Source organism: Trachypithecus francoisi, unplaced genomic scaffold, assembly GCF_009764315.1.
Source record: "Trachypithecus francoisi isolate TF-2019V2 unplaced genomic scaffold, Tfra_2.0 Lachesis_group11, whole genome shotgun sequence".
Classification (NCBI taxonomy): domain Eukaryota; kingdom Metazoa; phylum Chordata; class Mammalia; order Primates; family Cercopithecidae; genus Trachypithecus; species Trachypithecus francoisi.
This window is the reverse complement of record NW_022681456.1, coordinates 23,392,506-23,417,755: the sequence shown is the minus strand read 5'-3', so window position 1 is coordinate 23,417,755 and position 25,250 is coordinate 23,392,506. Positions and strand designations below refer to the sequence as shown.

Here is a 25,250-nt window from a genome sequence, read left to right as displayed (position 1 = left end):
AAGCTCTGCTGCCTGGGTTCACGTCATTCTTCTGCCTCAGCCTCCCGAGTAGCTGGGACTACAGGTGCCCGCCACCACGCCCGGCTAATTTTTTGTATTTTTAGTAGAGATGGGGTTTCACCGTGTTAGCCAGGATGGTCTCGATCTCCTGACCTCATGATCCACCCACCTCGGCCTCCCAAAGTGCTGGGATTACAGGCGTGAGCCACCGCGCCCGGCCTCACTGCAGCTTTGACCTCCCAGGCTCAAGTGATCCTCCAGCCTCAGCCTCTGGAGTAGCTGAGACTACAGACACATGTCACCACGTCCAGCTAATTTTTTGTTTTTAATTTTTTGTAGAGATGGGGTCTCACTTTGTTGCCCAGGCTGGTCTTGAACTCCTGGCCACAAGTGATCCTCCCACCTTGGCCTCCCAAAGCACTGGGATTATAGGCAGGAGCCACTGCGCCCAACCTCATTTCCTCTTTTTCTGGCCTCAAGAGAGTTGGACAGTACTGGTCGTTATGCTCTTAGCAAGACCACAGCATATATCTGGAAATTTCCATCCAAGCTGCCTCTTCAAACAGCCATCTCTTACGACACGGGATGTTCCCGATGTTGAGTAATGAGGTGACCAAATTGCCCTGCCCTGGCCCACCCTCTCATTTCATCTCAGGAACAATGTTCAGGAACAAAAAAGCACTCTTTAATATGCACAGCTTGCTTCACTTTCAGCCTGTGTGATTCAGGACAGAACACACCTAACCCAATTCATAAACAGTTATTTCCAGAAAGGAAGAACAGGATGCCCATGTCGTGATGCTACAAGCCTGGTGTGGGGAGGCTTTATTGCAAATTCAATGTTTTTTTTCATAGCTGAATAATAAAGTTCAGTTGTTAAACATATGAGGCAGATTAACTTTATAGGTCCCGGGTTACAAGGATCATAATGGAAGACACTCAAATTACAGCTGATGGAGATGAATCATTTATTAATCTGGGGGTGTGGGTTGTCATGGCTCAGTTTACAATAAGGCCTATTTTTAAGGATATGAGCCTTGAGATTACCTACATTCCTAAAACGGGTTCCTACTCTGAGTCTACTATCTAAAGAGGAAAGAATGTTTACAAATTCAAATTTGAATTTACAAATTCAAAATACTGCTTTAAAAACTTCATCCCCGGGCCAGGCACAGTGGCTTATGCCTGTAATCCCAGCACTTTGGGAGGCCAAGGCAGGTGGATCACTTGAGGCCAGGAGTTCAAAACCAGCCTGGCCAACATAGTGTAAACCCATCTCTATTAAAAATACAAAAATGAGTCGGGCATGATGGTGCGCATCTGTAATCCAAGCTTCTCAGGAGGCTGAGGCAGGAGAATCACTTGAATCCAGGAGGTGGAGATTGTAGAGAGCCGAGATTGATTGCGCCACTGCACTCCAGCCTGGGCGACAGAGCGAGACTACCTCCAAAAAAAAAAAAAAAAAAAAAAAAAGACAAACTTACCCTCATGACATGCCAACTGTTTGTCCCATAATTGCCCCCGTTCAGGAAAAAACAGTGTTGAAGAATGATGCAGTTGGGAAAATCCTTTTTTTATTTTTTTTTGGAGATGGAGTCTTGTTCTGTTGCCAGGCTGGAGTGCAGTGGTGAGATCTCGGCTCACTGCAACCTCCACCTCCCCGGTTCAAGCGATTCCCCAGCCTCAGCCTCCTGAGCAGCTGAGACTATAGGCACGCACTACCACGCCCAGCTAATTTTTGTGTGTGTGTGTGTGTGTGTGTGTATTTTAGTAGAGACAGGGTTTTACCATGTTGGCCAGGATGGTCTCGATCTCCTGACCTCATGATCTGCCTGCCTCGGCCTCCCAAAGTGTTGGGATTACAGGCATGAGCCAGCACATTCAGCTGGGAAAATTATTTGTCCTTTTTTTTTTTTTTTTTTGAAACTCTCACTCTCTCGCCCAGGCTGGAGTGCAATAGTGTGATCTTGGCTCACTGCAACCTCCGCCTCCCAGGTTCACGCCATTCTCCTGCCTCAGCCTCCCAAGCAGCAAGGATTAGAGGCATCCGCCACCATACCTGCTAATTTTTGTATTTTTAGTAGAGACAAGGTTTTGCCATGTTGGCCAGGTTGGTCTCAAACTCCTGACCTCAAGAGATCTGCCTGCCTGGGCCTCCCAAAGTGCTGGGGTTATAGGCGTGAGCCACTGCACCCAGAAAGTTTCCTCATTTTAAAAATGAGGCTCATAATGGACTCTTCTTCAAAGCGTTGCTGTGACGCTTAAATAAAGTATAAATAAAGGCCTAAGCACAGTTTCTGGTACCTAGTAAGTGCTCAGTGAAAAAGAAGGTATTAGGCTGGGCACGGTGGCTCATGCCTGTAATCCCAGCACTTTGGGAGGCCGTGGCAGACAAATCACCTGAGGTCAAGAGTTCAAGACCAGCCTGGCCAACATGGTGAAACCCCACCTCTACTAAAAATACAAAAATTAACTGGGTGTGGTGGTGTGCGCCTATAATCCCTGCTACTTAGGAGGCTGAGGTAAGAGAATTGCTTGAACCTGGGGGGAGGGTGGAGGTTGCAGTGAGCCGAGATCACGCCACTGCACTTCAGCCTTGGCAACAGAGCAAGACTCCATGTCAAAAAAAAAAAGAAAAAGAAATGAAAAAGAAGGTATTATCATTTATGCTTATTATTATAAACTATATCATCATCACCTTTCCCAACAGACAAAGCTTTTCTTTAAAGAGAAAAATCCAGAAAACAATTATTCCAATGATTAAGAAATCAAAACAGAAGGAGAGGAAGGAAGGCAGGAGGGAGGAAAAGAATTATTGACTCATTGATTTATTGTTAGGGGTAAAATTAGCAGAAATCTCCTCATCATAAAATAATGACTTCAAATGTATTCCAGACCATTAAGACAGAGATCTCAGAAGGGAGTGAAGTAAGGAACTTGGAGGAACAGCAAGGCAGAACATGAATCATTTCTGAACACAAGGAAGTGTGAGTCGACTGCCTAACTGCCAGGGTGGAAAGCAGAGGCTTCTAGAAGGCCCTGGAGAGGGCTGATCCACTGCAATGACTTTGAAAAGCTCAGATACAGTTAACGCTCTAACAAGAACCACAAAAAAGGCCTCCATACAAGTACCACCGTAAGTATGTAACAAAAGGAGTTAACATTCATTCTGACAGGTTTTTACTAAAACAATGAAATCCAAGACTAGGACCCAACATTTCCATTCTTCTTTTTTTTTTTTTTCCTGAGACAGAGTCTCGCTCTGTCCCAGGCTGAGTACAGTGGCGTGATCTCGGCTCACTGCAACCTCCGCCTCCTGGGTCAAGCGATTCTCCTGCCTCAGCCTTCTGAGTAGCTGGGATTACTGGCTTGTGCCATCACACCCGGCTAATTTTTTTTTGTATTTTTAGTAGAGACAGGGTTTCACCATGTTGGCCAGGCCGGTCTCAAACTCCTGACCTCATGATCTGCCTGCCTTGGCCTCCCAAAGTGCTGGGATTACAGGCATGAGCCACTGCGCCCGGCCCCAATATTTCCATTCTAAGAAGCTCATTGAAATAATCACACTGTCATGCCAGCCGGGAACTTCCTATCATTTCGCCTCCTCCCCTACAAGGGACATTTCTGCCCTAGAAAGGACTTCCAACATCTTCCTGTTTCCTGATGTGGTGCTGGTCTCCCCTGTTACAGCGCTAGACCTGCTGCAAAATCCTGTGGACATCTCTCTGAACATTGGTTTCCTCTTCTGAAAAATGGTGCCAAATTCCTCCTAAGTTCATCATGAGGATTAGAAATGAGTTACTGTCTAATTCAATGCTTGATCCTGGGAACCAGTCAAAATAGAGATGATGCTAGCTATGATCACGGTCATACGTTATATTTTATAAAGCCCTGTGTCACTAATTCCTCCCATTCCTTTTCAGGTGGATATAGGCTGGGCGCCCATGATGCAGAAGCCCATTGGTGGGTCCTGGGAGGGCCTGACTTCTGCCCCAAGGGATTCACAGTGGAGGGCTGCCCCTCCAAGCATCCCTGTGCAGCAGAGGAGGGGCTAGATGAGTTAGCAAGCAACTGTAGTCTCTCCCCTCCTACTCGATCCTCTCTCTTCCTTCTGGCAGCAGAGAGGCCAGACCTCAGGCTCTGACCTCAAGGGCCAGATTTTTCTGAACACAAAGATCTAATCACCACCATCCCAGGGCAGGGTGGGTGGGTGCCACTGTCTGTATGTACTCTGGCCTTTGGACATTATAAAGGAGGCTGCTGGAGCAACTGTCAGACTTAAGCAGCCATGCAGCTGGCTCTGTGCCCTAGCAGTCATTCACCAAGTCAGGCATTGATTTTGGTGCTCCTGCCCGGAGCCACCACATCTTTCCACAGGTAGGACGGACAGCCCTAGACCTTTAGGAAGTGGGCCTTTTGCCACACAGCTGGTGGGAAACGGAGCTGCCAAAAAGAAGCCACCTCAGGGCCTTTCAAGCTCAGGCTGGCTCAGCCAGATGCCAATCTCCATGTTTCCTTCCACTCATCTATACACGGTGTTCAGGGCATGGATATCAGAGGAAGAGAATCAGACTCAAAGTGACTTCTCTCCTCTGAGCCTCAAAAACAGCCAACTCATGGGCTGTTACGCACATGGACAGAAAAACGCAACGGGGCCCTCGACAGCCCTCCTTCCAGATGGTTCTCTGGCCAGGTGGGATCAAGAGTGGGCCCCGCCAGCATGGCACTAGCACACATCAGGTGCTCCTGAAGGCCAAGAAAGCCTCACTTACTACTTACAAATGTATCTCCGAAGTCTGCCAGCAGTTTCAAAATTGTAACAGCCATTGCAGAAAGTGTCTATCTGGGTTCTTCCTCCAACAAGACATTATTTGTTTCATCTTCTCAGGGTCTATCCCAGGCACACAACCGAAATCCCATTCCTCTAGAATCCAGCTCTCAACAGTCAATCCAAATGATAACTCACCTGCTTATTAGGAGGGTTAATACAGTTTCTTGTTCTTCTTCTTTTTTTTTTTTTTGAGACGGAGTCTCACTCTGTCGCCGGGGCTGGAGTACAGTGGCCGGATCTCGGCTCACTGCAAGCTCCGCCTCTCGGGTTCACGCCATTCTCCTGCCTCAGCCTCCCAAGTAGCTGGGACTACAGGCGCCCGTCACCTCGCCCCGCTAGTTTTTTGTATTTTTTAGTAGAGACGGGGTTTCACAGTGTTAGCCAGGATGGTCTCAATCTCCTGACCTCATGATCCACCCGTCTCGGCCTCCCAAAGTGCTGGGATTACAGGCTTGAGCCACCGCGCCCGGCCATGTTTTCCTTGGGATATTCTACACCAAGCTTGTCCAACCCGCAGACTGCAGACCGCAGACTGCATGTGGCCCAGGACCGCTTTGAATGCGGCCCAACACAAATTCAGAAACTTTCTTAAAACATTATGAGATTTAAGTTTGTTTTTTTTAGCTCGTCAGCTGTCGTTAGCGTTAGTGTATTTTATGTGTGGCCCAAGACAATTCTTCCAGTGTGGCCCTGGGAATCCAAAAGATTGGACACCCCCGCTCTATACAAAACCAAAAAATAAACAGGTATTAGCATCAACTTTAAATTTAAAACAAAGCAGAGGCCGGGCGCGGTGGCTCAAGCCTGTAATCCCAGCACTTTGGGAGGCTGAGACGGGCGGATCACAAGGTCAGGAAATCGAGACCATCCTGGCTAACACGGTGAAACCTCGTCTCTACTAAAAAAAAAAAAAATACAAAAAACTAGCCGGGCGAGGTGGCGGGCGCCTATAGTCCCAGCTACTCGGGAGGCTGAGGCAGGAGAATGGCGTGAACCCGAAAGGCAGAGCTTGCAGTGAGCTGAGATCCGGCCACTGCACTCCAGTTTGGGTGACAGAGCGAGACTCCATTTCAATCAATCAATCAATCAATCAATCAATAAATAAATAAATAAATAAATAATAAATAAATAAATAAATAAATAAAACAAAGCAGAAAACGTTGCAAGGCTGTTGTAGGTGGTCCCAAATCTCAGAGGATGCTTGTTGCAGTGGGGGAGCTTCTAACTCACAGATCAAGGGGTTCAGGTGGGGCTGGTTCCCAGTTAGCCTGATGTCCCAGATGAAGGAAAACCCAGAGCTGAGGCCGGGCACGGTGGCTCACGCCTGTAATCCCAGCATTTTGGGAGGCTGACGTGGGTGGAACATGAGGTCAGGCATTCAAGACCAGCCTGGCCAGCATAGTGAAACCCCATCTCTAGTGAAAATACAAAAAATTAGCTGGGCATGGTGGTGTGCATCTGTAATACCAGCTACTGGGGAGGCTGAGCCAGGAGAATCACTTGAACCCAGGAGGCAGAGGTTGCAGTGAGCTGAGATCATGCCACTGCACTCCAGCCTGGGCAATAGAGCAAGACTCTGTCTCAAAAAAAAAAAAAAAAAAAAAAAAGCAAGAGTTGAGCGCTGTGGCACACGCCTATAATCCCAACGGCTCAGGAGGCTGAGGCAGGGAGATCACTTGAGCCTAGGAGCTGGAGGCTGCAGTGAGCTGTGATCACCCCACTGCATGCCAGTCTGGGCGATAGAGCAAGACCTTGTCTCTTAAACAAAACACACACACACACACACACACACACAGCCAGCCAACTTGTTTGGGGCTTTTCCCACAAGATTATTTCAACACCCCAGTCATTTTCTAATTTACATTCAAATAGGAGTTACAGACCAGCTTGGCAGGCTGTTTAAGCATTACACACCTCAGAGCAAACCTGCATGTCTGGTCTGTGGCACCCATGCCACCTGTCATGTGGACAAGTCACCATGGTGCCAGCAGAACCACTGGATTTCCTCAAGTACCTAACCAGGCTGGCTCCACTGGGGGTCCTCTCCTTTACCAGAGAGAAAGCCAGGACAGCAGGCATGACAGCAAAAGCACCACATAAGGAGTCCAGAGGCTTGAGTTCTAGTCTGGCTTTACTGGTCACTCACTGGCTGTGTGACCCTGAGCAAGTCACCTAACCTCTCTGGCCTTGGTTTCTTTGGCTGTAAAACAAGATAAATCTCTGATTCTAGGCTGTCACTGCTCCACTTCCCCAAAATGGAACAAGCACTGAACCAAAAGTGATGGAAAACCACTCTTTCTGGGTTCACTCTAGGACTATTTAATGAGTGCCAGATGCCCAGAAGGCCAGATTCCACAGACATCCGTTTAATTAAGGTAAGAGGCATGAAGAAAAGTGAACCCCAGAATTTGGATCTCAAGAACTCAGAGGTGGAAATCATGACCTTCAGCTCTTCCATCTCTAGTCTCTCCCTAAACAGTGAGAGCAAACAGGTTATCATCTCACGCACCACTCTAACTGGCCTGGAGTGGCTGTGTTAAGAAAGATGCCAAGGCTATGTTTAGGCTCAAAGGGGAAAACAGCATCATGATTGATTGATGATGTCTGCCACAAATACAGGCTATGAAGGGGGTTATGTATTTTAATTTAGTTATGTATCTTATTTTAGTTTAGTTTAGTTTATTTTGAGACAGAGTCTCGCTCTGTTGCCCAGGCTGGAGTGCAGTGGTGCAATCTCAGCTCACTGCAACCTTCACCTTCCAGGTTCAAGGGATTCTTCTGCCTCAGCCTCCCAAGTAGTTGGGATTACAGGTGCATGCTACCATGCCTGGTCAATTTTTTTTGTATTTTTAGTAGAGACGGGGTTTCTCCATGTTGGCCAGGTTGGTTTCCAACTCCCAATCTCAGGTGATCCACCCGCCTCAGCCTCCCAAAGTGCTGGGATTATAGGCATGAGCCACTGTGCCTGGCCTAGTCATGTATTTTAATTTGGAAAAAGAGAGAAGGGCCCAGCATCTTCAACAAGAACCCAGAAGAATGAGAACAGAATGAAAAGCAGTCATTCAGCGAATAGTACTAGCACCGAGTGTGACGCACTGAAATAACTCAAATTCACAGAATATGATAGGGTCTATGGGCGTCTAAGAGAGTCAGGAGAGATGTTCTGGATAAGGTGACTCCTTAAGGATTAGTAGAACCTAGACAGGCAAAAGGAGGGAGGTGGGCTGAAGAGCAGAGTGGTCCACCAGGCAGAGGGGCTAATGTGGGGAAGCTCTGGCGGCAAGAGTATGACAACAGTGCCACGTGTGGGGTTGGAAACCATTCACAAAGGCTGAAGCACAGGTTCCACGCTGGGATGATAGGGAACCACACAGGCTTCTAGACAGGGAGTGTCAAGAACTACATGTTACCTAAGTCTCCATGCCCCTGCCCTCCCATTGTTAATGCTTTAGAACAGCCACAAAATTGACCTTCAGAATGAGAAGGAGCCCTCCCAGAAGTCAGTCTTGCAAACTGATCGGTCAGGAAAGATCTGATTACTGGGTCAAGGTACAGAGAGAAGATAAACAAAGGGCTGGCCTCTAAGTGGATGTAGTAAAACCTGTACAACTTGGGAGATTCCAACTGGAGATAAGGAGGAAGAGCAGGCCCAAGATATGGATGCTCTAAGCCAAGCAGGCAGGAGGCTGGCCCACTGCCAACGCACACTGAAGCAAGCCCAACTAATGCTGTCACAAACAACACCTAACAAAGCTTTAAGAAATGTGGCTACTCTAACAGGTTAAAGCACTCTTCAGCTCTGCAGTTTCACTTCCAAAAATGAGAAATAACCAAAGGAGTGTACACAGAAGTGTATACAAGGATGTTCACTGCAGCACTGTCTACCAGAGCCTGACATAAGAAGCAATGTGAATGTCCAGCAGTAGGGGATTGGTTTAATAAATTATACTGCATTGAAACAATACAATTGGCCAGGTGCAGTGGCTCACGCCTGTAATCCCAGCACTTTGGGAGGCTGAGGTGGATGGATCACTTGAGGTCAGGAGTTCAAGAACAGTCTGGCCAAAGTGGTAAAATCCCATCTCTACTAAAAATACAGAAATTAGCTGGGCATAGAGTCATGCGCCTATAATCCCAGGTACTTGGGAGGCCGAGGCATGAGGATCACTTGAACCCAGGAGGTGGAAGTTGCTGTGAGTCGAGATCATGCCACTGCACTCCAGCCTGGGCAACATAACAAGACCCCTGTCTCTACAAAAATAAAAATTAAAAAAATTAGCTAAGCATGGTGGCACGTGCCTGTAGTTCTAGCTGCTCAGGAAGCTGAAGTGGGAAGATTGCTTGAGCTCAGGAGTTCACATCACTGCACTACTCTAGCCTGGGTGACAAAGGAAAGCAAGGAAAAGAAAGAAAAGAAAGGAAGGAAGGAAAGAAAAGGAGGGAAGAAAGGAAGAAAAGAAAGAAAGAAAGAAAGAAAGGAAAGGAAGAGGAAGAAAGGAAAAGGAGGAAAGAAAAGGAAAGACAGAGGATTGACATAAAAAGATGGTCTTGCTCTATTGTTGGGCAGAAAAAAGCAGGTTATACTTGTTTGTTTATTGTATTTATTTATTTATTTGAGACAGGGTCTCACTCTGTCAACCAGTAGTAAGTGATAATTAGGCTTTATGTAGTTTTTTTTTTTTTTTTTTTGAGACAGGGTCTTGCTCTGCCACCCATGCTGGAGTGTAGTGGCATAATCTCAGCTCACTGCAACTTCGGCATCCCAAGCTCAAGTGATCTTCCCACCTCAGCCTCCCACATAGCTGGAACTACAGGTGTGCACCTCAACACCCGGCTAATTTTCTGTACTTCTGGTAGAGACAGGGTTTCACCATGTTGCCCACGCCGGTCTCAAACTCCTGACCTCAAGAGATTCGCCCACCTCAGCCTCCCAAAGTGCTGGGATTACAGGTGTGAGCCACCATACCAGCCCATACTTTTTTTTCCCCCAAAAAATGGATGTAAAGGGTCGGGCGCGGTGGCTCATGCCTGTAATCCCAGCACTTTAGTAGGCCAAGGCGGGTGGATCACGAGGTCACAAGATCCAGACCATCCTGGCTAACACAGTGAAACCCCGTCTCTACTAAAAATACAAAAAAAATAACTGGGCGAGGTGGCGGGCGCCTGTAGTCCCAGCTACTCGGGAGGCTGAGGCAGGAGAATGGCGTGAACCCGGGAGGTGGAGCTTGCAGTGAGCCAAGATCACGCCACTGCACTCCAGCCTGAGCGACAGAGTGAGACTCAGTCTCAAAAAAAAAAAACAAAACAAAAGATGGATGTAAATGTAGAAGGAAAATATTCTGAAATCCCAGCAGAGATTCTTTCTTTAAAACTCCACCTCAAATGTTGTCAGACAATTAAGTGAACTAATCTACAAAGAGTACTTAGCACATAGTAAGTGCTCAGTGAGTGACAGGGAGATTTTTATGTATCATTTGTATTTGCTCAGTTTTCCTCCAATCGACAGATCTTCCTTGAAGAATTAAATACTTTTTTTAAACACAGCTTTTGGCTCTTAGTCATATTTATATCTAGAGCTATGGTTCTCAGAGGTGATTTTGCCTCCCTGGGGATATTTTTGGGGAGGGGGTGCTACTGGCATCTGGTAGCTAGAGGCCAGGGATGCTGCTAAACATCTTACAATGCACAGGACAGCCCCACCACCACAAAGAATGATCTGGTCCCAATGTTGGCAGTGCCATGGTGAAAAATCCCTGACTTGGAGGAAACTGTCACTGCAAGGTATTTCAGACTCCTGGTGTCCCTCACCCCAGAGCAGCTCCATTCAAGAGACACACACACCACCCAGATCATCCAGGTGACCAGATGCTCCCAAGATCTAAAAAAAGCCCCTGCATCACAGCTGACAAATGATCTCGATCAGATGTCCCAGAGAAAAGTCACTCGTGGAAGAATCCTCCTAAAGCTTAAGTCTTCAACCCTCAGGAGCAATTCTACTCCCCCCACAGAAGAGAATAATGGTTCAAATGAATTATCACTTTTTTTTTTCTTTAGAGTCCTAAGAATTAGCCTCTCTGGTGAACAGTAAATAGCTCTGGTGGGCAGAGGGCCCTGTGGTGGTTAACCCATTGTGGACCAACCCCACTGAGGCTTCTGTGTAAATGGTACTTCTGTCAATAGATGTGACACCCACAGCACAGGGATTGCAACAAAGACAAGGGTCCTTTGAGACCAAGGAAAGGGAGGAGGAGACGCTCTTTAGCCCTGGCACCAGATGACTGCTGGCTCTGGCTTGCCACTTCCCTCTTTCCTCCAAAACCAGCCAGATAATTTCATCAAATGATGACACCCCCAATACAGAATGGATGTGCAACCTCACTGAAAATAAGGGAAGAAAAAGCCACGGAGTTTAACCCAGGGTTTCTCCACCTTTGACACTGCTGATGTTTGGGGCTAGATCATTCTTTGTTGTGACAGGACTGTCCTGTGCACTGTGGGATACTGAGCAGCTCCCTGGCCTCTACCCACAAGACACCCCACGTCCCATCCCCCAACACAGTTGTGACAAAAATGCCTCCAGGCATTGTCAGATGTCCCCTGAGGGGCAAAACTGCCCTCAGTTGAGAATCACTGACTTAAATGGATTCTGAATCCCTGTCCAGGGCAAGCTGGCTCTGACTTGTAACTATTCCTGGAACCAAAGAGGAAACAAGCAAGCAAAAAACAACAACAACTACTCAGTCACAAAATTAAACAACTTTTCAATGCTAGGGCCGGTTCGCTCCCAAGTCCCTGCCTGGACAGTCAGTATTATCTCAAGACTGTAACACTGATAATAAGAAAGTTTTGTGCATTCAGCAGTATTGACTGAGCGTCTGCTATGTGCCGGGCACTGTTCTGGGCACCGGGGACACAGAGTGGATGTAAAAGATCAAGCCCTTGATCTCAGATTGCTTACCCAGGTCTGGAATCATACACACCAGACAATTTGCACTCCCTTAAACACTGATTAATCACTCTAGCAAGGAACCAAAACTGGATTCAGGAACTCATAACCACACCCCCTACAGCAAAGACCTATTTGGCACTTATGGCCTCGGTGCTTTACACACACCATCTCATCTACTCCTCACAGCTGGCCTAGGAGATTAGCATCCCCGTTTCACAGCTGGGGACACTGAGGCTCAAGAGGTGAAGGAGGGGAACTATAGACTCCAGGTAACCACAACCATCCCAGAGCTCAACACACTGTGGGAACTACCACCCCCAACAAGCTTCATTGCCCACTAAGTCAGACTGCCTTAAGGTCTATGAGTTTCAGCTGGACTTTGCCCTGGGGGCTGGTATCTTCCTGCAAGGCCACCAAGTGAACCGGCAGGCCAGGACAGAGCCCACATGAAGGAGGAGAATAGAGGTTCAGGTTGCACCCTTTACCTGGGACCCAAAAGGCAAAGGACAGGGGCAGTGGTGCTGGTTTCTGGTTCCCATTTTCCATCCCGGGCCTTGGCTGGGCTGAGCTAGGCTGAGGGAGTGGGAGAAGAGGATCTGAAAGTGGACCGCCTTCCCAATGCGTCCAGTAACTTCAGCAGGACATACAGGGGAGGGGCTTCCTCTTGTAGAACCTAAACTGAGGGAGCAATTGGTGCCAAGCTCTGTATGTCTGATGTCACCTCACAAAACAGCTCCCCCCACAACCCTCACCCCCGTCCTAAAAGGAGGAAAAACTTAAGGTGGTTTCCCCTAGAAAGAGGCCCTGGAGTTTTGCAACTCCACCTTCAAAACACCCTTCCTGTCCCCGCCTCACCAGGCTTCCTACCCTTGGAGGGGGAGACGGGAGTCTTTGATCTGGAATGAGGGAATTCTGCGGGAAGAAGGAAGGGTTCTTAGGTCCCATGAAGGAGAGGATGGAAGAGTTTAAAGAGAAGGCTTATGAAATGGGGGGATTCATTGTAAGGTGAGGGAGTTGAGAGTCATCAGAAAGCGCCAGGGATGAAGGAAGCACTTTGGGGAAGAAGGGGCAGGAGTCTTTGGGGGAGATGGTGGATTAGAGAACGCCTAGGGGAGATGGAAGAGTAAGGGGTGTTGGGGGGACGGATAATCAGGGGGCATTTGGGGGATATGGAGGACTGTGAGGTGTCTAGGGAGAGGGAGGATTTGGAGAGGACAGGGAGGATGTGACATGTTTAGAGGGGAGAGGACTTGGGAGTGGTCCCGGAAAGGGAGACTTTAGGGTGAGTGGAGGTAAAGAGGATCTTGGGTGCCTGGGGAAACAGGACTTGGGGATGTCTAGGGCAGAGATGTTTAGGGGATGCTAAGGGGAAGGATTCGGGTGCGTGTGGGACTGCGGGCCGCCTCCCCCCTCCATTCCGGCTCACCGAAGAAGGGCGGCAGATGGGACACCGCCTCGAGGAATGGCCCGGTCTCGATCTGCTTGTCCGCGGGCAGCGGTTTCAGCAGGTGTTCGGCTAGCAGCGCCATTTCGGGGTCGAGGCCCGCGGTGATGCCCCAGCCGGCGCCGCGGGCGTCCACGCCGCCCCGCGGGCCGCCGCCGTCAGCGCCGGGGCCGTCACAGCCGCCCGCCGCAGGTTCCGGGGACGCCAGCGTCACCACTTCCGCCCGCACCGCGCCCTGGTACCCAAGCGCTCAGCGCTGCCCCGCGGCCGAGCGCCTAAACTGCCAGGCGCGCCGCCCCGCCCCCGCTGCCGGCTCCCAATCCGCGCCCGCCGCCGAGGTCTCCGCGCCGCCATTGGCCGAGAGGCCGGCCGGGGGCGGGACGCAGAGGAGGCGCGCAGGTTCGTCGGTCCGGGAGGGCCCAAGTGAGCCGCTCCCAGTTGAGTCTTCGTCAGGTGTGCCTCCCGCCGTCCCCGGTTTGGCACCCCCCAACCCGGGCGGGTCGGCTCGGGCCAGGTCACAGCTCACAACCCGCCCACCAGCTCGGGTTACAGCCCCACCCAGCCAACGCTCCCCAGGACCCCCGTTTCCCCCAAAATTGTCCCCCAATAACCGCAAGTGACCTGGGTGGACACTGCTCTCCTGTTGGTCACGGTTCTCTTTCGCTACAACCGACGGGGACGCTCGATTGCTTGATTCTTCGTCTTCAATGACCTTACACCTGTTAAACACTGCTGAAGTCACAACCTAACTCAGCCACTGCCCTGCTGGACGACTCCTACTTCCAAAATCTGGGGTCCAGTCTGCCCTCAACAGTCTGATGTTACCTGTTGTGAGGCAGAAGAATAGGGCCTGGAGGCAGGGAACATAAGGCCGATCCGCGCTGACTTGTAGACCTAAATCAAATGAAAGCACCTCAGCAATGACAGGAATGTGAATGGCTTTGCAACTTCATTTCATCCTCGCCATTCACGCGCTTTACACTTCGTAACTTCACATTCATCCTCTCCATTTACACAGACCACACACTCCAAGAAACTTCCTCTCCATTTATACTTTGTAACTTCACATTCATCCTCTCCCTTTACATAGATCACACACCAAGTAACATCCTCTCCATTTGCAATAGGGCACATTCTGAGTAAATAACTCTAACTTCACTTCATTCTCTTCATTTACATAGAATATTCACCAAGTAACCAATGGGAAGCCTCTAGAATATTGAAACCCCAGAAAATTCTGTAAGCGGGGCTCTTGAGCCTCTAGGTTCAAGCCCGTTCCCACACTATGGGGTGAATTTTCATTCTCAATAAATCCTCACTTTTGCTTTCCTTGCTTCGTTTGTGCGTTTCATCCAAGACGCCAAGTACGTGGACACCTTCTACCGGTAACAGTTGGAGCCAGCCCAGTTTATACCAATTCAACCACAACCTGACTGGGCACTTGTTTCCCAAACCTCATGTCTCTCCAACAGCCCAGGGTCCAGCTTCTCACACCTTGAATCACAAGTCATCTCAGCCACAGCCCACCTAGATGCTTATGTCCTAAACCCAATGCCCAACTTTTACAAAAATCTAACACACCATTGTCGAGAGCCTCTTATTCATTCCAGAATAAACATTTGCTGTCCTTCCCCCCGCAACCCCCCACCCACCCACCGCCACTGTGTGTCATGCACTGCACTGGGCACTGAAAATAAAGTGAACGATACAGCAAAATCCCTGCCCTTGTGGAGCTGACATTCTGGTTGGGAACACGATACAATGCAATACAAATTGGTGAGACAATTTCAGACACTGATGAGTATGTGAAGAAACTAAAACAGTGTAGTGACGGAGGATGACTGAAGCCTGCTGGCTGAGATCGGATGTGGGGGTTTGGGAGCAGTACCTCTGGAGAGGTGATATTTGAGATGAGACCTGGAGAAGTAGGATAGAGCCAGATGAAAGACTTGGGGTGTGAGTCTGGCCAACATGGTGAAACTCCGTCTCTACTAACAAATATAAAAGTTAGCTGGATGTGGTGGCACACACCTGTAATCCCAGCTACTCAGGAGGCTGAGGCAGGGAGAATTGCTTGAACCAGGGAGGCAGAGGTTGCAGTGAGCCAAGATCGTGCCATTGCACTCCAGCCAGAGCGAGCGAGACTCCATCTCAAAAAAAAAAGAAAAGAAAAAAAAAAGACTTGAGGTGTGAGGCACATGAGCAAAAACCTTAAGGTAACAAAGAGCTTGGTGTGGTACAAGGAATCGGGGGACCAGGAGAGGAAATGGGAATGGGTAAGTGAGGCCAAGAGTGAGTAGGGTGATAGGAGTTGAGGTCAGGGAGGTGAGCAGAGGCTGGAGTATGTTGGGGCAGGAAGGGAGTGAGGGAGTGGTGAAGAGTTTGGATTTTTGTTTTTTGTTTTTGTTCTGGTTTTTTTTTTGAGATGGAGTCTCACTCTGTCACCCAGGCTGGAGTGCAGTGGTGCAATCTCAGCTCACTGCAACCTCCACATCCCGGATTCAGGCTATTCTCTGCCTCAGCCTCCCAAGTAACTGGGATTACAGGCATTCGCCACCATGCCTGACTACTTTTTTTGTATTTTTAGTAGAGACGGGGTTTCATCATGTTGGCCAGGCTGGTCTTGAACTCCTGACCTTGTGATGCACCTGTCTTGGCCTCCCAAAGTGCTGGAATCACAGGCGTGAGCCACCGCGCCCGGCCGAGAGTTTGGATTTCATATTAAAGGCAATGAGAAATCACTAGTGCATTTCTCCTGAATCTTATTGAATGTTTTCATTTTTTTTTCTTTTTTCTTTTTCTTTTCTTTTTTTTTGGAGAGACAGGATATCACTCTGTAGCCAAGGCTAGAGTGATATGATCACAGCTCCCTGCAGCCTCAACCTTCTGGGCTCAAGCAATCCTCCCTCCTCAGTCTCTCGAGTAGCTGGGACTACAGGAACATGCCAATATGCTAGCCTTTTTTTTTTTTTAAGATGGGGTCTTGCTATGTTGTCCAGCCTGGTTTTGAACTCCTGGGCTCAAGCGATCCTCCCACCTTGGCTTCCCAAAGTGCTAAGATTATAGGTGTGAACCACTGTGCCCAGCCTGAATGTTTTCATGTTTCAGGGGGCAGGTGAGAGAAGAGGTTGTTTCAAACCATGACCCAGGTAGAATCAGGAAGTGAGAAGGGCTGGGGGAGACAAAGCTAACATCAACTGTTGCTCATACCCAGACCCTGACATGCCCCATCAAGTCAGATCTCCCACTGATAGGATCCCAAGCCATCAGCTTGGCTTGTTCCCACCCCACCCAACCTCACTACCTCGAGCATTCTATGATACCATCTCCTTGAAGTCTCACTGGCCCGCCCCGCACCCTGTCCTCATGCCAGAACCCCACCCACCTGTCAGACACCTCCATCAATTCCACACAGAGCTCACACCCTAGATGGGGACCTCTGGCATCAGACAACACCCTGATTTCTCAACCCTTTCCATTCCAGACAAACCATTCAGACACTATGGCTGATTCAAGAAGCACCTTGCCATAGAACATGCTCGATGCATTGAGATAGGTCAATGCTCTGAGATAATGGAGCATCTTGAAAGTTCATCCATCCATTCATCTACCCCTTCATCAGTCCAACAAATATGATCAGTGCCGGGCCTAGGGTGGATTTTTGCTTTCCCATAGCTTGTGACAGGGGCCAGGCTAGTCGCATAAATGGGTGCTATGGGCTGAGTGTGACACAATGAGGAGTGGTGGAGACTTTGGAGAACGGGGGCCACATAGCCCATCAAAAGGGCACTATTAGTCATGCATCATGGCAAGTGCTTGTAGCCCCAGCTATGTGGGAGGCTGAAGTGGAAGGACCCCTTCATTCCAGGAGGTGGAGGCTATGGTGAGCTAAGATTGTGCTACTGCTCTCCAGCCTGGGTAACAAAATGAGAATACATCTTTTTTTTTTTTTTTTTTGAGACGGAGTCTGGCTCTGTCTCCCAGGCTGGAGTGCAGTGGCGCAATCTTGGCTCACTGCAAGCTCCGCCTCCTTGTTCACACCATTCTCCTGCCTCAGCCTCCCGAGTAGCTGGGACTACAGGCGCCCGCCACCACGCCTGGCTAATTTTTTTGGATTTTTAGTAGAAATGGGGTTTCACCATGTTAGCCAGGATGGTCTAGATCTCCTGACCTTGTGATCCGCCTGCCTCGGTTTCCCAAAGTTCTGGAATTATAGGCATGAACCACTGCTCCAGGTTGAATCCATCTCTTAAAATTAAAAAATAAATAAACAAATAAACGGAACTATCAGGCTCTTCAGCTGACTACTCATCCTGCAGAGCTGCTAGCTTTTCCTCAAGGGAAACCAGAAAACTAGATCTTGGCCAGACACAGTGGCTCACACCTGTAATCCCAGCACTTTGGGAGGCCAAGGTGGGCGGATCATGAGGTCAGGAGATTGAGACCATCCTGGCTAACACAGTGAAACCCCGTCTCTACTAAAAGTACAAAAAATTAGCTGGGCGTGGTGGCGGGTGCCTATTGTCCCAGCTACTTGGGAGATTGAGGCAGGAGAATGGCGTGAACCCAGGAGGCAGAGCTTGCAGTGAGCCGAGATCGCACCACTGCACTCCAGCCTGGGCGACAGAGCAAGACTCTGTCTCAAAAACAAAACAAAACAAAACAAAAACTAGATCTGTAGGTAAAAGTTGCTTGATTTTTAAATGTTGGCAACTAATTCAAATTTGTTAAGAACAAGATATCAGCCACACAAAGCATTTTTTCTTTTCTTTTCTTTTTTTTTTTGATACAACCTCAAACTTACAGAAAAGTTACAACTACTTACAAGGTTTTCTTCCTGAACCATTTGAGCATCCTTGCTGAAACAATGCCCTATTGCCCTAAACATCTGAACGTGTATTTCCTCCAAACAAGGATGCTCTCCTGCACATCCATCCGTGCAGGAAATTCACCCTGATGTACTGCTACCACCCAATCTTCAGACCTTATTCAAGGTTTGCCATTTGTCCCAGTAATGTCCTTTGTTTTTGTTTTTTGAGACGGAGTCTCGCTCTGTCACCTAGGCTGGAGTGCAGTGGTGCGATCTCGGTTCACTGCAAACTCTGCCTCCCAGGTTCAAGTGATTCTCCTGCCTCAGCCCCCTGAGTAGCTGGGATTACAGGCATGTGCCACAACACCCAGCTAATTTTTGTATTTTTAGTAGAGATGAGGTTTCTTTTTTTTTTTTTTTTTTTTTTTTGAGACGGAGTCTTGCTCTGTCGCCCAGGCTGGAGTGCAGTGGCCGGATCTCAGCTCACTGCAACCTCCGCCTCCCGGGTTCACGCCATTCTCCTGCCTCAGCCTCCCGAGTAGCTGGGACTACGGGCACCCGCCACCTCGCCCGGCTAATTTTTTGTATTTTTTTTTAGTAGAGACGGGGTTTCACCGTGTTAGCCAGGATGGTCTCGATCTCCTGACCTCGTGATCCGCCCGTCTCGGCCTCCCAGAGTGCTGGGATTACAGAGAGATGAGGTTTCACCATATTGGTCAGACTGGTCTCAAACTCCTGGCCTCAGATGATCCACCCGCCTCGGCCTCCCAAATTGCTGGGATTATAGGCATGAGCCATGGCACCTGGCCTCAGTAATGTCCTTTGTAGCCTAAGGGTCCAGTTCAGGACAGTTGCTCTGTCTCTAGAGTCTCCTCCACTCTAGAACAATTCCTCAGTCTTTCCTGGACTCCAATGACCTTGACACTTTTGAAGAGGACAGGACAGTTACTTTGTTTTTGTTTTTGTTTTCTGAGATGGAGTCTCACTCTGTCACCCAGGCTGGAGTACAGTGGCACAATCTTGGCTCACTGAAACCTGTACCTTCCAAGTTCAAGCGATTCTCCTGCCTCAGCCTCCCGAGTAGCTGGGATTACAGGCACCTGCCACTACACCCTGATAATTTTTTAATATTTTTGGTAGAGATGGGGTTTCACCATGTTAGCCAGGTTGGTCTCGAACTCCTGACCTCAAGTGATCCTCTTGCCTCGGCCTCCCAGAGTGCTGGGATTACAGGAGCCACCGAGCCCAGCCCTAGGACAGTAGCTTTGTAGAGTATCCCTCATTTTGGTTTTGTCTGATGTTTCTTCATGGTTAGATTCAAGTTGTACATCTTGACACTAGAAGCAGCTGTAGATTTTGTGTGTCACAAACTATCACAGGAGTGATGCTCTGTGCTTCTCATTGTATCATAACAGATGACACGGTGATTTTTATTTGTCCCATTATTGAAAATCTAATGGGTTTTTTGTTTTTTGTTTTTTGAGACGGAGTCTCGCTCTGTCGCCCAGGCTGGAGTGCAGTGGCGGCATCTTGGCTCACTGCAAGCTCTGCCTCCCGGGTTCACGCCATTCTCCTGCCTCAGCCTCCTGAGTAGCTGGGACTACAGGTGCCCACCACCACACCTGGCTAATTTTTTGTATTATTTTAGTAGAGATGGGTTTCACTGTGTTAGCTAGGATGGTCTCAATCTCCTGACTTCCTAATTCACCCGCCTTGACCTCCCAAAGTACTGTGATTACAGGCATGAAACACTGTCCTCAGCCTTTTTTTTTTTTTAAGAGGCACAGTCTTGCCTCGCCTCTGTTGCTCAGGCTGGAATGCAGTGGTGCGATCATAGCTCACTGTGGCCTTGAACTCCTGAGCTCAAGAAATCTTCCCACCTCAGCCTCCTAAGTAACTGGGACTACAGGTGTGCACCCATTATTGCAGGTCTTAACTTTGATTATTTGAACAAGATGTCTTCACTCTTCTCCACTGTAAAGCTGGGATCACAGTCATGCATCGCCATGCCCGACTAATTTTTAAATTTTTTGTTAAGACAGGGTCTCACTATGTTGCCCAGGCTGGCCTCGAAATTCTGGCCTCAAGCAATCCTCCTGCCTTAGCCTCCCAAGGCACTGGGATTACAGGGGTAAGCCACTGTGCCCAGCTTGACACCCCTCTTTAGACCAGCATGTACCCTCCCCAGTGCCCCCCATTACTGACATTTACCTTTCGGGGACCCACTTATTGACTTTTGGATTGAATTGTTCAAGAATAGAAGGGAGGGAAAGAGAAGAAACAGGGCGGGGGAGAAGTGGGAAGGAAAAGGGGAAGAACCACAGAAAGCTTCGGCAAGTTGGCTTTGGCTACAGGCCATCAGTCTCTCCCCTTAGCTTCCCATAGTGTCAGGGAACTCCTACCAGGCACAGAGGAGCCACCTCATCTTTTCGGATTGTTGGGTCACTCTACTTCTCCATGAGTTGCAAACCCTCTCTGCAATTAATCTGTAGGACCCGCTTGACCAATGGACTTGCAATGTTTGGAATCAACTCAGTGTGAGTGAGGTGTTCACTCCGCAAAGTTTCATCATTTTCCTGAACCAGCTCCACCCAGTGTTAATAACATCTTCCCCAGCCGAATCATCAAATCCTTGTTACACAGGCCGTCTTTCCCCCAGCGGCGTCTGTTGGGATGGGTAAAGTAGGCCGAGTTCGTGGTCTTCCTGACATTTTATCCAATAAACGCAGCTTCTTTATTGCAGCATAGTAATAATAATAATGACAGCTAACATTTATTGAATACTTACTATGTTTAAAGCTTAGCACTTCTACTTTCTAGTTGTATGGCCTTGAGCAAGTCACTTCCTGTGTCAGTGTCCTATGGCTGCTTGATGATTTAAAACAATCAAAATGTATTCTCTCACAGGTCTAAAGGCCAGAAGTCCAAAATTAGTATCACTAGGGCAAAATCAAGGTGTTGGCTAGAACACACTCTCTCCGAAGGCTCTGAGCTGGTCATGGTGGTGCGTGCCTGTAATCCTAGTTACTTGGGAGGCTGAGGTGGAACAACTCCTTGAGTCAAGGAGTTTGAGACCAGCCTGGGCCACATAGCAAGATCCTGTCACCAAAAAAAAAAAAAAAAAAAAAGGCTGGGCTTGGCGTCTCACACCTGTAATCCCAGGACTTTGGGAGGACGAGGAGGGAGGATTGCTTGAGATCAGGAGTTTGAGACCAGCCTGGGCCACATAGCAAGACCTCGTCTCTACAAAATTAAAATTAAAAGACAACTCTGGAAGAAAATCTATTCTTGTCTCTTCCAGCCTCTGGTGGCTCTAGGCATTCCTGTCTCGCTCCAGCCTCTGCCTCCATCTCCACGTGAGTTTCTCCTGTGTGCATGTAAAGTCTTCCCTCTGGTGTCTCATCTGTACAGTTAGGACAGTAGCAATGCTAACTCCCTCTCAGGGCTGATGTGAGGTTTCAATGGGTTAATGTAGACAGGGCCATTTGCATGCTGGCAGGCAGGCGGCCTCAATGAATGGTGTGGCTACTATGAATCGATTTACGGAGTTATTTCTACCCAGGGCTGGCAATTGTGGGGATAATTGATTCCAGTGATGTCACCTCCCCAACTGCCAGGTTTTCAGCAGGACTAAATGTGCCAAATGGGCTTTGTTGAGCCAACTCCTCTGGGTGTTAAGAGCCACCATGCCAATTCTCCTTGCTGTTTCTTGGGGCCCGTCTGCCGCCTCTCCCTAATTAATGTGAAGGCACGCCCGCCAACAGGCCCACTTGCTGCCATCCCAGGAAACACCCAAGTGGGATACAGCCAAGTTTTGGACATTTTTTCAGTTACTGGATAAAAATAGTATTTTGGTCATTTAAACAGCACGGAGCAGAGGGGGAATGCCACCTTGTCCTCTATCTACAGGGCCAGCCTCAGGGGCTGAGAGGGCCTGGCCTTTGTAGTCTCAAACCGAAAAAATATTCTAAGGAAGCCTGACCGTGTCACAGTCCTAAGACAGTGTCATAGCACACTATCATTGCATTAAATTGAAGAAACATAAAAATGAACCAAGCTGGGCAACACAGAAAGATCTCATCTCTACAAAAAAAAAAAAAAAAAATTAACAGGGCATGGGGTGCATGTGCCTGTGGTCCCAGCTGCTCAGGAGGCTGAGGTCGGAGGCTTTTCTTTTTTTTTTTTTGGAGACAGAATCTCAGTCTGTCACCCAGGCTGGAGTGTAGTGGCATGACCTCGGCTCACTGCAGCCTCTGCCTCCCGTGTTCAAGTGATTCTCCACCTCAGCCTCCCGAGTAGCTGGGACTACAGGTGCATGCCACGGCGCCCAGCTAATTTTTGTATTTTTAGTGGAGACTGGCTTTCACCACATTGCCCAGGCTGGTCTCGAACTCCTGATCTCAGGTGATCCGCCTGTCTCAGCCTACCAAAGTGCTGAGATTACAGGCATGAGCCACCGTGCCCAGCCGACCTTTTTCATTCCATTCAGTTCCACAGTCACTACTGGAACTTTTCTCTTGGACCAGGCTTTGCCAGGCAATGTGGGGTCAAAGATGGCGCTCTCTCAAGGAGCTCACAGACCGGTGTTGTTAATGGCAATGAATCATGTAAGAATCTGAGCATTTAAAAATGAGGACAGGCATTAGCACACAGCCTCTGCCTGGCAGATAACAAGTCCAGGTAATGGTTTTGAACCTGTAGGGTATTTGTTCCTTTCTTCTCTTATTAACTTCCTTGTGTGAAAATGTTTTGAATATAGAAAACAAAACAAATCACATCGGAATTTGTACCTCTATGATAAATTACCTGTACAGTTTTGATTCCATGGGAACAGTTAGGTTTAACTTTGAAGCGAAATCTAAAGACCGAAGTTCCTCACTGAATCAATTTTATAGTAAGCACAGTTTAAACATCCTTCTCTATAGGAAAATTGTAACTTTTGCTTATTTTTATTGGTACTTCTAATGCTATGTAATTGAGTGAGTAAATGTACTATAGTCATTCTAACTAAAGGAGAAGATATAGTAATGGGCTTTCTTAACATTTACTTTTTTTTTTTTTTTTGAGACGGAGTCTCACTCACTCTGTCTCTCAGGATGGAGTGCAGTGGTGGTACAATCTCCCTGCTCTCAGCAACCTCCGCCTCCCGGGTTCAAGCAATTCTCCTGCCTCAACCTCCCAAGTAGCTGAGATTACAACATGGAGAAACCTCATCTCTACTAAAAATACAAAATTAGCCGGGCGTGGTGGCGCATGCCTGTAATCCCAGCTATTCGGGGGGTTGAGGCAGGAGAATCACTTAAACCCAGGAGGCGGAGGTTGCAGTGAGCCGCGATTGTGCCATTGCACTCCAGCCTGGGCAAAAAGAGCAAAACTCTATATTGCCAGGCTGGTCTTAAATGCCTGGGTTCAAGCGATCCTCCTTGGCCTCCCAAACAGTGTTGGAATTACAGGTGTGAATGACCTCACTGGACCCTTTTGTTATCATTATTAAAACACAAAGCTGGGGCTCTGAGAGGCAGTCTAGTAGCCCCAGGGTCTTGGAGCACACCTGTCTACTTCTGCAGCCTTGTCTTCAGGTGGGGTGGGGTGTGAAGCAAGAAGCTGGAGTGGTTGGTGTTGAAATGTCATACCTGCATAATGGTACCTACTAATTAAATGATGGCATTGTGTGGCTTCCAGTACTGTCATGTTTCATCAAATGAAGAGTGGCTCCCATAGCATCACCCCCCTCCCCATTCTTGTTTTCTTCTCCCATGCTAGGATACCCAAGGTCACAAGTCCAGGAGCAGACCCAACCTAAGGGTTCCTACCAGGGCTTCCCCTCTCAGCCCCCTGCACGCTGTAGTAATTAACCTGTAATTGAATATTTCATATTGCCAAATTCTTTGTATGTTCACATTTGCAGGCCTCTTCTTTTTGAGACAGAGTCTTACTCTGTTGCCCAGGCTGGAATGCAGTGACATGATCTCAGCTCACTGCAACCTCTACCTCCCAGGTTCAAACGATTCTCCTGCCTCAGCCTCCTGAGTAGCTGGGACTACAGGCGCGCACTACCACACCTGGCTAATTTTTGTATTTTTGGTGGAGATGGGGTTTCACTCTGTTGCCCAGGCTGGTCTCGAACTCCTGACCTCAAGTGATCCACCTCCCTCAGCCTCCCAGAGTGCTGGCATTACAGGCATGAGCCACTGTGCCTGGCCACAGGCCTCTATTAAGAGCTACACTTCCAAGCCACAAGCTCCCAGAAAAACACACTGAAGAGGGATTCACAGTCTAAGAGGTTTGTTGTAAATCCTGGCTTTTATAGTCTTTGCTGTGTGACTTCAAGAGAGTTACTTCACCTCTCTGAGCCTTGGTGCCCTCATCTGCAAAATGGGGGCAGGAACACACTCCTCTCAGGTTGAAGGTGAGCTTAAATAAGGTAATATATCTCAAAGCACCTGGCACATAGCAGATGTTCAAGAAATGCTCATTCTTTTTCTTCTTTTTGCTTTCTCTTAACATCATAGATTGCTTTTTCCTTTGGAGAAGGAGAAGAAGGTATTCAAAATTGGGGATCCATTCACTTTTTCATTCTCAACACAAGTATTGATTGAGGCTGGGCATGGTGGTTCACACCTGTAATCCCAGCACTTTGGGAGGCTGATGCCTGAGGTCAGGAGTTCAAGACCAGCTTGGGCAACATGACGAAAACCCCCCTCTACTGAAAAAAAGTACAAAAATTAGCTGGGCGTGGTGGCGAGCACCTGTAATCCCAGCTACTTAAGAGGCTGAGACAGAAGAATTGCTTGAACCCAGGAGGCAGAGGCTGCAGTGAACCAAGTTCGCACCACTGCACTCCACCAGCCTGGGCGATAGAGTGAGATTCTGTCTCAAAATATATATAGATAGATAGATAGATAGATATAGTATATACATAGAGAGAGAGCCTGCCACGTACAAGGCATGGCATGGAGACTGCAGCAAGGAACATGATGATCCCTGCTTTTGTGTTGCAGCAAGAGGGCTTAGGCCCTGGGATCAGGCAGAACTGGTTTCAAATCATGGCTCAACCACCTATCAGCTGCAGCTCCTCAGGCAAGCCATGCCACCTTTCTGAGGCTTAGTTTAGGCAATTCTAAAATGAGGACAATAAGATATCTCATAGAATGCCCAAGAGGAGCAAAGGAAAATATTCTTGTAAAGTTGCTTAATACCGACAGCCAGCAGCTGT

General features: G+C 48.3%; 1 protein-coding gene across 1 annotated transcript in view; it reads right to left on the bottom strand.

Moving 5' to 3' along the window:
- Window positions 1-13,471, bottom strand: part of GLTP (glycolipid transfer protein) — a 31,094-nt gene extending 17,623 nt beyond the window's left edge. The window contains exon 1 of the mRNA XM_033220681.1: window positions 13,207-13,471. Coding sequence (XP_033076572.1) covers window positions 13,207-13,309 — 103 coding nt within the window. The 5' untranslated portion in view covers window positions 13,310-13,471. The remainder of the gene's footprint in view (window positions 1-13,206) is intronic.
- Window positions 13,472-25,250: the final 11,779 nt, after the last annotated feature.